The 15,379-nt window shown below is 39.9% G+C and overlaps 2 protein-coding genes across 3 annotated transcripts in view; one reads left to right on the forward strand and one right to left on the reverse strand.

Annotated features, from left to right (window-relative positions):
• The window catches only part of CWC27 (CWC27 spliceosome associated cyclophilin), a 215,258-nt gene extending 205,967 nt beyond the window's left edge, over positions 1-9,291 (reverse strand). For both annotated transcript variants that reach the window (XM_066253591.1, XM_066253592.1), the window contains exon 1: positions 9,044-9,291. In XM_066253591.1, the coding sequence (XP_066109688.1) occupies positions 9,044-9,085 (42 nt within the window). In that variant the 5' untranslated portion in view covers positions 9,086-9,291. The remainder of the gene's footprint in view (positions 1-9,043) is intronic.
• A 247-nt stretch (positions 9,292-9,538) lies between these two features.
• Positions 9,539-15,379, forward strand: part of SREK1IP1 (SREK1 interacting protein 1) — a 37,858-nt gene continuing 32,017 nt past the window's right edge. Inside the window, exon 1 of the mRNA XM_066242411.1 lies at positions 9,539-9,719. Coding sequence (XP_066098508.1) covers positions 9,707-9,719 — 13 coding nt within the window. The 5' untranslated portion in view covers positions 9,539-9,706. The remainder of the gene's footprint in view (positions 9,720-15,379) is intronic.

Genomic DNA, 15,379 nt, shown 5'->3' on the forward strand with positions numbered 1-15,379 from the left:
CAAGAAGACATAACAATCCTTAATATATATGCACCAAACCAAGGAGCACCAAAATATATAAGACAGCTACTTATTGACCTTAAAACAAAAACTAACAAAAATACAATCATACTTGGAGACCTCAATACACCGCTGACGGCTCTAGATCGGTCATCCAAACAGAGAATCAATAAAGATATAGTGGCCTTAAACGAAATACTAGAACACCTGGATATGATAGACATCTACAGGACACTTCATCCCAAAGCGACAGAGTATACATTTTTCTCTAGTGTACATGGAACATTCTCAAGAATTGACCATATGTTGGGCCACAAAGACAATATCAGCAAATTTAGAAAAATTGAAATTGTACCAAGCATATTTTCTGATCATAAAGCCTTGAAACTAGAATTCAACTGCAAAAAAGAGGGGGAAAAACCCACAAAAATGTGGAAACTAAACAACATACTTCTAAAAAATGAATGGGTCAAAGAAGAAATAAGTGCAGAAATCAAAAGATATATACAGACAAATGAAAATGAAAATACGACATATCAGAATCTCTGGGATGCAGCAAAAGCAGTAATAAGAGGAAAGTTCATATCACTTCAGGCCTATATGAACAAACAAGAGAGAGCCGAAGTAAACCACTTAACTTCACACCTTAAGGAACTAGAAAAAGAAGAACAAAGACAACCCAAAACCAGCCGAAGAAAGGAGATAATAAAAATCAGAGCAGAAATAAATGAAATAGAGAACAGAAAAAGTATAGAAAAAGTCAATAAAACAAGGAGCTGGTTCTTTGAAAAGATCAACAAAATTGACAAACCCTTGGCAAGACTCACCAAGGAAAAAAGACACAGGACTCAAATAAATAAAATCCAAAATGAAAGAGGAGAGATCACCACAGACATCATAGAAATACAAAGAATTATTGTAGAATACTATGAAAAATTATATGCCACCAAATACAACAACCTAGAAGAAATGGATAAATTCCTAGAACAATACAACCTTCCTAGACTGAGTCATGAAGAAGCAGAAAGCCTAAACAGACCAATCAGCAGGGAGGAAATAGAAAAAACTATTAAAAATCTCCCCAAAAATAAAAGTCCAGGCCCAGACGGTTATACTAGTGAATTCTATCAAACATTCAAAGAAGACTTGGTTCCTATTCTACTCAAAGTCTTCCAAAAAATTGAAGAAGAAGCAATACTTCCAAACACATTTTATGAGGCCAACATAACCCTCATACCAAAACCTGGCAAGGATGGCACAAAGAAAGAAAACTACAGACCAATATCTCTAATGAATACAGATGCTAAAATACTAAACAAAATACTGGCAAACCGAATACAACAACATATTAAAAAAATAATACATCATGATCAAGTGGGATTCATCCCAGAATCTCAAGGATGGTTCAACATACGTAAAACGGTTAACGTAATACACCATATCAACAAAACAAAGAACAAAAACCACATGATCTTATCAATAGATGCAGAAAAGGCTTTTGATAAAATACAACACAATTTTATGTTTAAGACTCTCAACAAAATGGGTATAGAAGGAAAATATCTCAACATGATAAAGGCCATATATGATAAACCATCAGCCAACATCCTATTAAACGGCATACATAAAACTGAGGACTTTCTACCTTAAATCAGGAACAAGACAGGGTTGTCCACTCTCTCCACTCTTATTCAACGTGGTGCTAGAAGTTCTTGCCAGAGCAATCAGACAAGACAAAGAAATAAAAGGCATCCATATCGGAAAAGAAGAAGTAAAGCTATCACTTTTTGCTGATGATATGATCCTATACATCGAAAACCCGAAGGACTCCACAAAAAGATTATTAGAAACAATAAACCAATACAGTAAGGTCGCAGGATACAAAATTAACATACAAAAGTCCATAGCCTTTCTATATGCCAACAATGAAATATTAGAAAACGAACTCAAAAAAATAATCCCCTTCACGATTGCGACAAAAAAAATAAAATACCTAGGAATAAACATAACAAAGAACGTAAAGGACCTATATAATGAAAATTACAAAGCATTGTTAAGGGAAATCGAAAAAGATACAATGAGATGGAAAAATATTCCTTGTTCTTGGATAGGAAGAATAAATATAATCAAAATGGCCATATTACCCAAAGCAATATACAAATTTAATGCAATTCCCATCAAAATCCCTATGAGATTTTTTAAAGAAATGGAACAAAAAATCATCAGATTTATATGGAACTATAAAAAACCCCGAATAGCCAAAACAATCCTAAGGAAAAAGAATGAAGCTGGGGGCATTACAATACCTGACTTTAAACTATATTATAGGGCCACGATAATCAAAACAGCATGGTATTGGCAGAAAAATAGACACTCAGACCAATGGAACAGAATAGAAAACCCAGAAATAAAACCACATATATATGGTCAAATAATCTTTGATAAAGGGGCCAACAACACACAATGGAGAAAAGAAAGCCTCTTCAACAAATGGTGTTGGGAAAACTGGAAAGCCACATGCAAAAGAATGAAACTCGACTACAGCCTGTCCCCGTGTACTAAAATTAATTCAAAATGGATCAAAGACCTAAATATAAGACCTGAAACAATAAAGTACATAGAAGAAGACATAGGTACTAAAATCATGGACCTGGGTTTTAAAGAACATTTTATGAACTTGACTCCAATGGCAAGAGAAGTGAAGGCAAAGATAAATGAATGGGACTACATCAGAATTAAAAGTTTTTGCTCAGCAAGAGAAACTGATATCAAAATAAACAGACAGCCAACTATATGGGAACTGATATTTTCAAACGACAGCTCAGATAAGGGCCTAATATCCAAAATTTACAAAGAACTCATAAAACTCAACAACAAACAAACAAGCAATCCAATAAAAAAATGGGAAGAGGACATGAACAGACACTTCTCCCAGGAAGAGATACAAATGGCCAACAGATATATGAAAAGATGCTCAGCTTCATTAGTTATTAGAGAAATGCAAATCAAAACTACAATGAGATACCACCTCACCCCTGTTAGATTAGCTATTATCAACAAGACAGGTAATAGCAAATGTTGGAGAGGCTGTGGAGAAAAAGGAACCCTCATTCACTGTTGGTGGGACTGTAAAGTAGTACAACCATTATGGAGGAAAGTATGGTGGTTCCTCAAAAAACTGCAAATAGAACTACCTTATGACCCAGCAATCCCTCTACTGGGTATATACCCCAAAACCTCAGAAACATTGATACGTGAAGACACATGTAGCCCCATGTTCATTGCAGCACTGTTCACAGTGGCCAAGACATGGAAACAACCAAAAAGCCCTTCAATAGAAGACTGGATAAAGAAGATGTGGCACATATACACTATGGAATACTACTCAGCCATAAGAAATGATGACATCAGATCATTTACAGCAAAATGGTGGGATCTTGATAACATTATAAGGAGTGAAATAAGCAAATCAGAAAAAAACAAGAACTACATGATTCCATACATTGGTGGAACATAAAAATGAGACTAAGAGACATGGACAAGAGTGTGGTGGTTACCAAGGGTGGGGGGGGGGAGGGAGGACATGGGAGGGAGGGAGGGAGAGAGTTAGGGGGAGGGGGAGGGGCACAGAGAACTAGATAGAGGGTGACGGAGGACAATCTGACTTTGGGCGAGGGGTTTGCAACATAATTTGATGACAAAATAACCTAGACATGTTTTCTTTGAATATATGTACCCTGATTTATTAATGTCATCCCATTACCATTAATAAAAATTTATTAAAAAAAAAAAAAAAAGATAAAAACAATTAAAAAAAAAAATACCAATGACATACTTCAAAGATATAGAACACATATTCCAAAAATTTATATGGAACCAAAAAAGGACACGAATAGCCTCAGAAATCTTAAAAAAGAAGAATAAAGTGGGAGGTATCACACTTCCTGATATCAAGTTATACTACAAGGCCATTGTACTCAAAACAGCCTGGTACTGGCATAAGAACAGGCATATAGATCAATGGAATAGAACAGAGAACCCAGAAATAAACCCCCAGTTCTATGGACAACTGATATTTGACAAAGGAGGTAAGGAAATACAATGGAGTAAAGACAGCCTCTTTAACAAATGGTGTTGGGAAAATTGGACAGCTACCTGCAAAAAAATGAAACTAGATCACCAGCTTACACCACTCACAAAAATAAACTCAAAATGGATAAAAGACTTGAATGTAGGCCGTGAAACCATAAGCATCTTAGAAGAAAACATAGGCAGTAAGCTCTCCGACATCTCTCGGAGCAATATATTTGCTGATTTATCTCCACGGGGAAGTGAAATAAAAGACAGGATAAACAAATGGGACTATATCAAACTAAAAAGCTTTTGCACAGCTAAAGACAACAAGAACAAAATAAAAAGACAAACTACACAATAGGAGAACATATTTGACAATACGTCTGATAAGGGGTTAATAACCAAAATTTATAAAGAACTTGTAAAACTCAATACCAGGAAGACAAACAACCCAATCCAAAAATGGGCAAAAGAGATGAATAGACACTTCTCCAAAGAGGACATACAGATGGCCAATAGGCATATGAAAAAATGCTCAACATCACTAATCATTAGAGAAATGCAAATTAAAACCACAATGAGATATCACCTTACACCAGTCAGAATGGTGCTTATCAACAAAACAACACAGAATAAGTGCTGGCGAGGATGTGGAGAAAAGGGGACCCTCCTGCACTGCTGGTGGGAATGCAGACTGGTGCAGCCACTGTGGAAAACAGTATGGAGATTCCTCAAAAAACTGAAAATCGAACTGCCTTTTGACCCAGCTATCCCACTTTTAGGAATATACCCCAAGGACACCATAGAACGGCTCGAAAAGGAGAAATGCACCCGCATGTTTGTGGCAGCATTGTTCACAATAGCGAAGATCTGGAAACAGCCCAAGTGTCCATCAGAGGACGAGTGGATTAAAAAACTTTGGTACATATATACTATGGAATACTACTCAGCCATAAGAAATGATGACATCGGATCATTTACAATAACATGGATGGACCTTGATAACATTATACGGAGTGAAATAAGTAAATCAGAAAAAAAACTGAGATGAATCCATACATAGAAGGGACATAAAAATGAGACTCAGAGACATGAACAAGAATGTGATGGCAACAGGGGCGGGGGGGTTTGGGGAGGGGGGAGGGGGTGAAGAAGGAGAGAGGGGTTAGGGGAGGGGAGGGGCACAAAGAAAACCAGATAGAAGGTGACAGAAGACAATTTAACTTTGCGGGAGGGGTATACAGCACAAACAAATGTCAAAATAATCTAGAGATATTTTCTCTCAACATATGTACCCTGATTTATCAATGTCACTGCATTAAATTTAATAAAAAAATATTAATATTAAAAAAAATTGCCCATCTTCCATTTCTAAACACTTAATTTTTTTTTTTTTTTTTTTACAGAGGCAGAGATAGACAGGGACAGACAGACAGGAAGGAGAGAGATGAGAAGCATCAATCATCAGTTTCTCGTTGCGCGTTGCGACTTCTTAGTTGTTCATTGATTGCTTTCTCACATGTGCCTTGACCACGGGCCTTCGGCAGACCGAGTAACCCCCTGCTGGAGCCAGCGACCTTGGGTCCAAGCTGGTGAGCTCTTTGCTCAAGCCAGATGAGCCCGCGCTCAAGCTGGCGACCTCGGGGTCTCGAACCTAGGTCCTTCCGCATCCCAGTCCGACGCTCTATCCACTGCGCCACCACCTGGTCAGGCAACACTTAATTTTTAAATGTCTTAAAAATCACAATGGCTTTATATTCTTACTGATAAATATGTCAAGGCACAATGTACATTTAAGATAAAGTTCACCATTAATACTAATAAATAAAAACCAATACTTTAAGTGATTTTTACAATTATTTCTAATTTGAACAACTTCCCATGCTGAGGCATCAGCTCTACCATTTTCTTACTATTTGCTTATTGTGTTCAGTCTGAAACTTGTGACTGCTGGCTTAGTTCATCTGGATGCCATGGAGTGTAAATCCGTTTAGCAAGGCATTAAGAAGAAGTATATCATGATATGAAAAAACTGACTGAACAAGTAACTGAATTCGTATGTTCCTTTTTATGTATAAAATACTGCATTTACACAAATAAATAAAAAATAAATATAAACATAAGTATGTAGGTTTTCTCCCTGTACCTTATGGGTGGTCTTGCATACCCCTGAAATGTGCACTCACTGGTTTAGAAACCACTGCTCTAAAAAACAAACTGATACACAGCATCCCAAACCCCTTTACAGGCTCTAGAGCAGGGGTCTCAAACTCACGGCCCGCGGGCTGCATGCGGCCCCCCGAACAATTTTGTGCAGCCCGCAGACTAATCCACAAAGTTCAAAATATTTTGGATAAAATTAAGTAAGCCTAGGGGCCTACTTGTATTTTTCATTTCTCTAGCATCCTAGCTAGATATTAGCTTAGTTAACAGCAGTTGTGATGCGAACTACAGTTTCTGGTCGTTTTGTGACACTGAGTAAACTGCATGTAAGATTGTGCTTGTTGTACTGATTTTTTTTTGTTTTCAACTGCAGTGAGAAAAGTGTTGCGTAACAGTTGCCTAGTGCGGCCCGCCGAAGGGCTGTGATCTTGCTCTGCGGCCCACATGCTGAGTTGAGTTTGAGACCCCTGCTCTAGAGTCAGGTTGCCCAAATTCTAATAGTGACCCTTCCACCTACAAAGGGTAAGGTAGCTTCATTACCTTGGACATAATGTCTAACATTTCTGTGGCTCAATTTCCTTGTCTAAAACCAGGAATAAGAATAACCTCATAGGCTTGTGGTGATGACAAAATGAGTTATTATACATAGACTGCTTAGAACAGCACTTGATAAATAGTAAATGCTCAAAAAATGATAGCTATTATTGTTGTCATTATTATTTTCATACAATCTTTTTTTCTTTTTTACACAGGCCATGTATACTTTGTAAAATAATGCATATGTGGTTGGGCCATCTTGCTTACCAGGTTTTCTTAATCTTCACTAATAAGCTATTGAATTAAAAAAAAGAAGGAGCATGACTCCCTCCCTCCTTTAGCCATACATTCCTATTGGGCATCACTATTTTGTCAGGCAACAGTACCTCCTTCAATGAAAGCTCCCCTGAGAAGAAGGACGGTACTCATCACAGTTTGCATACACTTATTTGCGTGATTATTTGGTCAATGTATATTTTGCTGAACTGACTCATTAAAATAGGGATAATGCTGGTTTTTCTTTCCATTGTACCCCTAAAACCTTGTATAGAGCCTGACACATGCTAGATGCTCAATAAGTACTTGCTGAATGAAAGATATCCTGTTCAGGCATGTATCTTTGTTAAAGGTTTCAGCTTTCTGACCATGTAAAATCCTTTGCAGAGTAAAGCAACTAAGTCTGCCCATGACCATCAGCAGAGTAACTTCAGACTCACCAATGCTTAATACTTCGCAGAATTAGTGAGAAGTAATTAATAGTATACTATTAATTCATCCCTTCATTCAATACATATTTGAACTTCTCCTACCATGTGTCAGGCACCATTCTGGATACTTGTCTCTGCCTCACAGTGCTTGCATTCCATGGGGTGCGAAGGGTTGGTTATGAAACAATAAATAATAAGTACTGTAAACAAAAACTAAAGAGGTTAAGGGGCCCAGAGATGCTGGGATGCAGGAAATAAATGAGGTTTGCTATTTTATAGAGAGTAGAGAGGAAGGGCCTCTGTTAAGGTGAAATTTGAGCAGACCAGAGAGTATGTTAGAGAAAGGAACAGCAGAGTAGCAATATATTCTATCTCCACCAGTATTTATTAACTAAGGGTGATATCAACCTCAAAAAACATTTGGAAATAGAAAGAGGTGTTCACAATGATGTAGTATAGGGGTGAGAGGTGGAGAAAAGTTCAAACAACAAAGAATTAAAATAATTGCTTTGCCCAAAATACTTACTGAAACTTTAGCTGGGGCTCTCAATTACAACATTTCTATTACTCTTTTCAAATCATCCTCGTTATATTACCAAATGTCAATCAACAAAAAATTGCATAAGTAACTTATGATATAGTCATGCAACAGAATTATATCTGATGTAAATTTAAGTATACCCTAATTGAACTACATTGTTTCAGTTCCACTTTTTTCTACACCATGCTGGTTCATCATGTTTTGTATGAGATATAGACTACATCTCTGGTCAATTCAGGTGATATTTATTCCATTACTGATTCCTCGCTTTATACTGCATGTATGCATACTGCGAGGTGCATACACCTTGAAAGAGAATTGGCTACCTCTACTATCAAATCAATCAGTAAATTATTCTCCAATTCCAACGTGGGAACATTTCCCATGCCCCACTTTCTCTGACTGACAATCATCTCAGGTTTAAGACCAGCTCAAAAGATACCTCCTCTATGAAACTTTCCCTTACTTTTCCAGGTGGCTCACTTCTCAGTAGCACCATAAGCACTATGCTCATCTCTCCAACGCACGCCGCCAGACACATTAGGGTTCTCTTCACCTGTCTGCCTACAGACTAAATCATAAGCTCGTCGGGCAACAACTAGACCTTATCCATCGTCTTTGCATCCCCAGCACCTAATAGAAGACCAGATACCTAGCAGGCGGTCAATAATTATCCAATGAATTGAGAAAGAGCGAACTGCAAGTTAAGCAAAAGAAAAGACAAATTTTGAAACGTACTTAGGCTTTTACCTAAAACCCTAGAAAAGGCCTGCGTGAGTTAGGTTGAAGCAAAAACTAGGGCTACGTGGCTGGTAGATGAAGAAATCTCCGTTTGAGAACTTCTTTCAAAGCATACATATGCTGGGAAGGGTCAATTGATGGTTTTCGATGCAATACTGGTCAGAGGCGCAGAAGAAAGGACACAACTGCTTGCGATTTCTTCCAACCCTAAATCCCAGAACTCCCTTAATCGGTGAGGTATCTCTTTGGTGAACCCAGGTGTCCTAGATGTGGATCTCACCTTCCCGTTCGTGGGAGGCTCCTGAATGTAGATGTTACTCATGCCGGTCAGTGCTCAGGACTCCGTTCCTTATCGGGGATGAAAGCAGACGGCAGATCACTACAGTTATCCACCTATTACGCCTCCTTAAGGCGGGCGGTCTCGGAAATCTCCAGTCTGTCAATATCTCGATAGTAAACGACACCAAAACACTATCTTTTCGCAAAACTAGCCCGTCACGGACGCCGCCATGTTGCTACCGGACTCGAGCACCGCTAATCCTGAGAAGGGGGATCCCAACGCCCTCCAGGAAACGAGAAACATTATTAAACTCTTATACAGATAAATTTAATTTGTATTACAATTTTAAAAAGAACTATTCCTTAGATCTGGTGTGGTTTACTTCTCTGCATGCGTGCGCAAGTCACACTTATCCCCCGAAACTGGCAGTAATGGTTCGGACCATGTGTGTGTTGCAATACGCCTCCCCCGGAAACTACAGCAGCGGATAGTTGGTTCCGCTATCGCTAGTGTCTAAGGGCCTCCCGGACGGACAGTCACCGTGGTTTCGCGGCGCGGGTGGCAGGAAGAGGCCACCGTCGCCGTGCGTTGTCCTTGCAGCTGGTGCGCAAACGAGTGTGCGCTTCAAAGCCTAGGGGTCCTGCGAGCCCTTTCGCCAGCGCCATGGCAGTCCCAGGTGAAGACCAAAGAGCGGGGCCGCTGGGTTTGAGCGAGGCAGGAAGCGGGTGGGGCAGGCGGGGTGCGCCGGGGCAGGGAGCGGCGCCCACGGGGATGCATGCGCAGGCGTTACGATGAACAGGGTCGTTTGGTTTACGTGGAAAAGTTTACACTCCCAAAACAAACTCTGATGGAAAGAAAGGGAAAGAAGAAACTGTCTCCCCGGCCCCAGCAGTATTGAGTGGGTCCCAGGGAAGGTGTCGGGGCCGGCGGCATTCGCGATGCCTCGCTGGCAGGTGGTAGAGAAGACCTGACCTTACTTTGATGTGGCTTGAAAATAAAATTTGCGGTGGGAACACTTGGCGTGCCCACCCCGCCAGAGGCATTGTCTGTCGTGGACGTCGTAGGGACGGCTTGGGGGTCTGGAATTCTGCTTCCCTCGCTTCCTGTGGGATGTGGTCGCTGTTGGGCCGGGCACCGGTCGCTTTGCCCCGATAGGCCTTGGTTTCTGCATCTGTAAAAGAAAGTGTTGATTTTTGTCGTGGTTACTAACAACTCTCAGAGTCTGTAATCACTGGGTGCCGACCTAAAAACGGTGAACCCTGCTGTTGCTTCAGAGATTTCCCGGGCACACTACCAACTTACTTGCAAGTTCTAGTGGGGGGGGGGCATCTTCTTACCCTGTTATGCCACGATGTTGTTACACAGCTTGCAGATGTTTGGGGAAATGAACTCACCCCTCATCCCCCCCACCCCCACCCCCACCCCCACACGAAACTTGGAGAGCCACAAGGCATTGAGCATAGAACAGACCCTGAGAAGTGCCATGGTTCAGAAGTTCTGTGTTTTAGCCTGCCCTTCCCAGTATTATGTGACCACGTTTGTTCTGTGGCAACTTTTTCTAAACCGTATTTTACAGATTGTAGTTATGGGAAGGATGTGCTTTTCTACTAGCTCTAGTTTGGGGAGGAGCACGAGGTAGCAGGTGTTGTGAGAGAGGAAAGATACCTTCATTCATTCATACACAACAATTTTTTAAAGTGCCTACTATGTTAGGCACTCTGCCAGGCATTGGGAATACAATGGTGAGAAAGGTAATTGCTCTTCAAACAGAACTTAAAAGTTTAGCAGAGAAGAGTGAAAAAGTACCAGAAACTCAGACCAGTGTATAGCAGGGAAAACTTAAAACCTTCTGGAGCACTTTGTAAGGGCCCCTAACAGGAGACAGGCGGGGGCTGGAAGGATTTTACGGAGGATGTGGCATTTAGGATGAGACCCAAAGAGTTGCAGGAGGGGTGGAGTGGTGGGAGGAAGAGTTGTAGCCAGAGGGACTGAGTATATAAAGTGGAAAAGGAAAAGTATGAGAGGAGGAAATTGAAGGTGTTCCTATGGATGGAACTCGGAATATAAATGGAAGAGAAGTGGAAATTAGATAACAGTAACTAAAGCGTTTACTGTGTGTCAAATACGTAAGACACTGTTTCACACCTATTTTATCTCATTTAAGATTGACAACCACACTGTGAGATAGCTATTAGTATTTCTACTTGACATATGAGGACACTGAGAGAGAGAAATCAAGTAACTTACCTATTAAGAGACAGCTAGTAAGTGAGAGGTCAGTCTGGCTCGTCTAGACTGGGTGCTTTATACATTTTACTGTTATAGTATATTTTACAAGCAGCTTGCAGCTCTTAAAAGACCTTATAAACCATGACAGAGTTTGAATATTTCCCTAAGAATGATAGGAAGCAATTTAAGCATTTTTTAAACAGATTCACATTTTGAAAAGATCAATCTGACAGCAAAGTAGATTGGAGGGGAGCTAATTTGGAGGCAAAGTCGCCAGTTAGAAGCACCATATTTCCCTATGTATAAGACGCATCAAATTTTGGGGCCCAAAATTCGGAAAAAAAATGTATTACATAATGTTATTGAACTCAAATTTTATTCATCATAAAATTCATACAACTGCATCATTGTCAAAACTCCCATCCATTAGCTTGTCCTCATCTGATGATGAATCACTGTCTTCATTTATTGCCTCCATCTCAGTTCCATCTATGGCATTTGAAATGCCACACCACTGTATACGACACACCTAGTTTTTAGACCCCCAAATTTTCCGGGAAAGGGTGCGTCTTATACATGGGGAAATATGGTAATTCTGGTATGTTATGATGATGCCTCAGGTAGGGCCTCAGTAAGGAAGGAAAGAAGCTGATAGACTGGAGGTATATTTTTGGTCGTAGAATTGCCAGGAATTTGTGATTGATTCATGTAAGGGGTAAGAGAAGAAATGAGGTCCACCTGGGTTTCCCTGTTAGGTAATTGAGCAGGGATATTTACAAAAATAGGCAACCTCAGAGAAGGAGTAAGTTTTAAGGGGATGATGATGACTTCAGTTTGGGGCCCTTGTTGAGGTGTGGTCAGAGAGGAATGGTATTATCAGATAGACAGTAAGAGATAGAATCAGTAGCGTAGGAAAGAAGCCAGAGTCAAAGACAACAATTTGATGTCATCCACACATATAACAAGAACTAGGGCCATGCAAGCCATGCCTCTGCTCAGGTCGAGTGTGTAGAATGTGTCAGGAAGGCCTGTAGCTGAAGCCTGGAGACTGTCAGGCCGGGAGAGGTCAGCAGAGAAGAGCCAGCGTGCACAGTGCATTGCCTGGGCACCCTGATAGGCCAAGTCAGCCCTGATGGTCTTCGCATCGCAGAGCTGCATCCAAAGTTGACCTGCTGTCACTGTCCATTTCATTACGCAAGCAAACATTCTGAGCACCTGCGTGGTACAGGAACTCTAGGAGCATAGTGTCACAGTCTGTGCCCTCATAAACCTTAGCTCGTAATGAAAATGTGCTGCTTAGGAAAGCGATTTTTTTTAAAAGTTCTTACTGAAATTCCCTTAAACTTAGAGCAGTGTTATAGGCATGTTAACCTCCTTTCAATTCAAAATAATGTGTCAAAGTGTAATAATCTTAAATTGTGCCATTAAGCTAAATGGTAAGACATAAATTGTTTAAACCCAGCGAAAAAATGGGATAATAGGCATGACAGCACTGTAAAAGCATAATGCAAGTGCCATTAGAAAATATAGATACAGAAAATGGTCAGGTAATGTCTCGATTGATCCAGATTGTGTATTAAAGGAAAATAGGACCCCTTCAGAAACATTTTGTGATAATCATCAAGAAGGACAAGTATTGTTATGTTCTTTTATTTTTAGGTATAATGCTCATATGGATTCAGCATGGCATTGCTTGGGTGGTCGTGCTTGTGATTATTACAAGGTGTGACTATAAAGTATCGAGGCTGCTTTTCACAAATGAAAATCAGCCTCATCTATTTCATGGTCGCCGTCAGCTGTTTTCCACAGCATTGTGTATAGGCTTACACCATTATGTAAGCAACAATGAAGTGTGAACTCTCTTAGAAAGGGGAATCATAGACTCTTCGTTGTTATTAAAGAAATTACATTTAAACACAGGTTTCAGTGAAAGTGACTTTTCTTTACAAACTGCTTTTCCCATTCACAGTTGTTGAAATTAGTTCTGACCTCTGTTTTAATGAGTCTCCGTTCCCCATGAAGAGTTGACCTGGCACAAGTGGCTCTACTCTCCTATCAACAGTGTACGGGAGGGAGTATGTTTCCCCAAACCCTCAGCAACCTTTCCAGTCTTTCTGTTCTGATAAGTGAAAATGGAATCATAGTGTAGAATTTAATGTATGCTATTGTGAATAAGACTGAGCATCCCTCCCTGTGTTCCAAAGTTGTTTCTCTTCTCTCTGAACTTTCTGTCCAGTTTCTTTGCCCATTCTTTTCCTATTGGTCTTTTTCTTAATGATTTGCTGGGATTTATAGAGGAGGGATAATTGCCCTTTATTGGTGCTTTGAGTTACAATTTTTTTTAAGTTTTCATGTGACTTTTCAGTTTGCTTTTGGTGATCTTTGTCATTTAGATATTTTTATGTAGTCAACTTTACAAGTTTTTTTTGAAAGGCTGTTTTTTGGATTATAGGTTATAATTACAAAGGAACACTTTGAGTGAGGCAGGATCTATTACTCTGAACAGCCTAGCAAACTTTAAAGAGGAACAGAACAAAGAAGAGCACGGAGACCTAAAATGAGGAAATGGATAACTTCTCATTAGCATATGGGCTTCACAATATAGCTTTGCTACTCAGTTTGGTGCAGACTTCAAGTATGTACGATTGTGTTGGCAGAGTTTTATTCCAAACAACAAAAACTGACTAAATTGATTGGTTAATTTAAGCAGAGCCTGAGCAGGCAGTGGTGCAGTGGATAGAGCGTTGGACTGGGACGCAGAGGACCCAGGTTCAAGACCCTGAGGTCGCCAGCTTGAACGCGGGCTCATCTGGTTTGAGCAAGGCTCACCTGCTTGAGCACAAGGTCACTGGCTCGAGCAAGGGGTCACTCGGTCTGCTGTAGCCCTCTCCACCCCCTGTCAAGGCACATATGAGAAACAATCAATGAACAACTAAGGAACCGCAACGAAGAATTGATGTTTCTCATCTCCCTCCCTTACTGTCTGTCCCTCGCTCTGACTCTCTCTCTGTCTCTGCCACACACACAAAAAAAAATTTAAGCAGAAAAGGAAAGATATCAGGGAGTTCACAAAATCTAAGCAAGGCTGGAAAATAAGTCTCAGAAATAGATACGATCAAGGGAACCCATGGCCAAGATCCTGCAGAGGCCCAGACCTGGTTAGGGCTGTTGTTGCCAGTACCATCCTGCCACTAGGAACGGGGTCCTGACAGCAGAATGAATGAACTGTCCCTACTTCATTGAGTCCCTTGTCTCAGATGTATTATGTCAGTTGCATCAGGTTCAAAGGTCCAGGTAGAAGCATTTTATTGCCACACAGTCATGAAAAATATAGACAAATGAAGTTTGAAACCTTAATTTAACCAGGAAAAGGTTGATTACTTTATGTAGAGTTCTTTTTATATTTTTCTTTCTTATAAAACTTAAAACTTTGTTAAAGATCACCTGCTCTGGAAAAGTTTCATATTTTGTTCATTCAAAAAATATGAGATACTTGGATGAGTTTTATCAGTGTCTTTAGTCATAAATGAGTTAACTTATAATACATGCTCAGATGAGATCATTTGGGTCTGTTCAATGCAACATTGTTAGTTTGTTGTAGGAATGGTAATGGTGCATTAAGTACATTTTTATTCAGTGTCTATGATTTCTGTGGAAACAGACTTAACATTGACCTGTATCCTCTGAGCTTTTTTTTCAACATGCAGTTATTTCATACTGGAAGAACCTCAGATTTTATTATTAATCCAATTTTATTCCACAGTTCTGCTACAGTGCAGCATATGTATTCCTGATCTTTGCAATAAAACCACAACATTTATGAGAAAAAAAGGAGATTAGGCACAACACTCAAACACTTCATCAGTGATACATAAAAAATAACAGGAACCTGATGAAAATAGTAGTATATTTTTGCATGTTAGTTGATTAAAAGATACCTAAATACCTATAATAAATAAGGAACTATACCTTTTAAAAGACCTGAAGTTTACAGCTGTGAGTTCTGAAGTAATGGTAGGAAGGTGAGGGTATGAAATCAGATGAAAGTTGTCACACCATATGTGTGTGGGCACTGCTCACAACACACACAGTGAACTTAGGTCGCTA

The sequence above is a fragment of the Saccopteryx bilineata genome, chromosome 1, assembly GCF_036850765.1.
Source record: "Saccopteryx bilineata isolate mSacBil1 chromosome 1, mSacBil1_pri_phased_curated, whole genome shotgun sequence".
Classification (NCBI taxonomy): Eukaryota; Metazoa; Chordata; class Mammalia; order Chiroptera; family Emballonuridae; genus Saccopteryx; species Saccopteryx bilineata.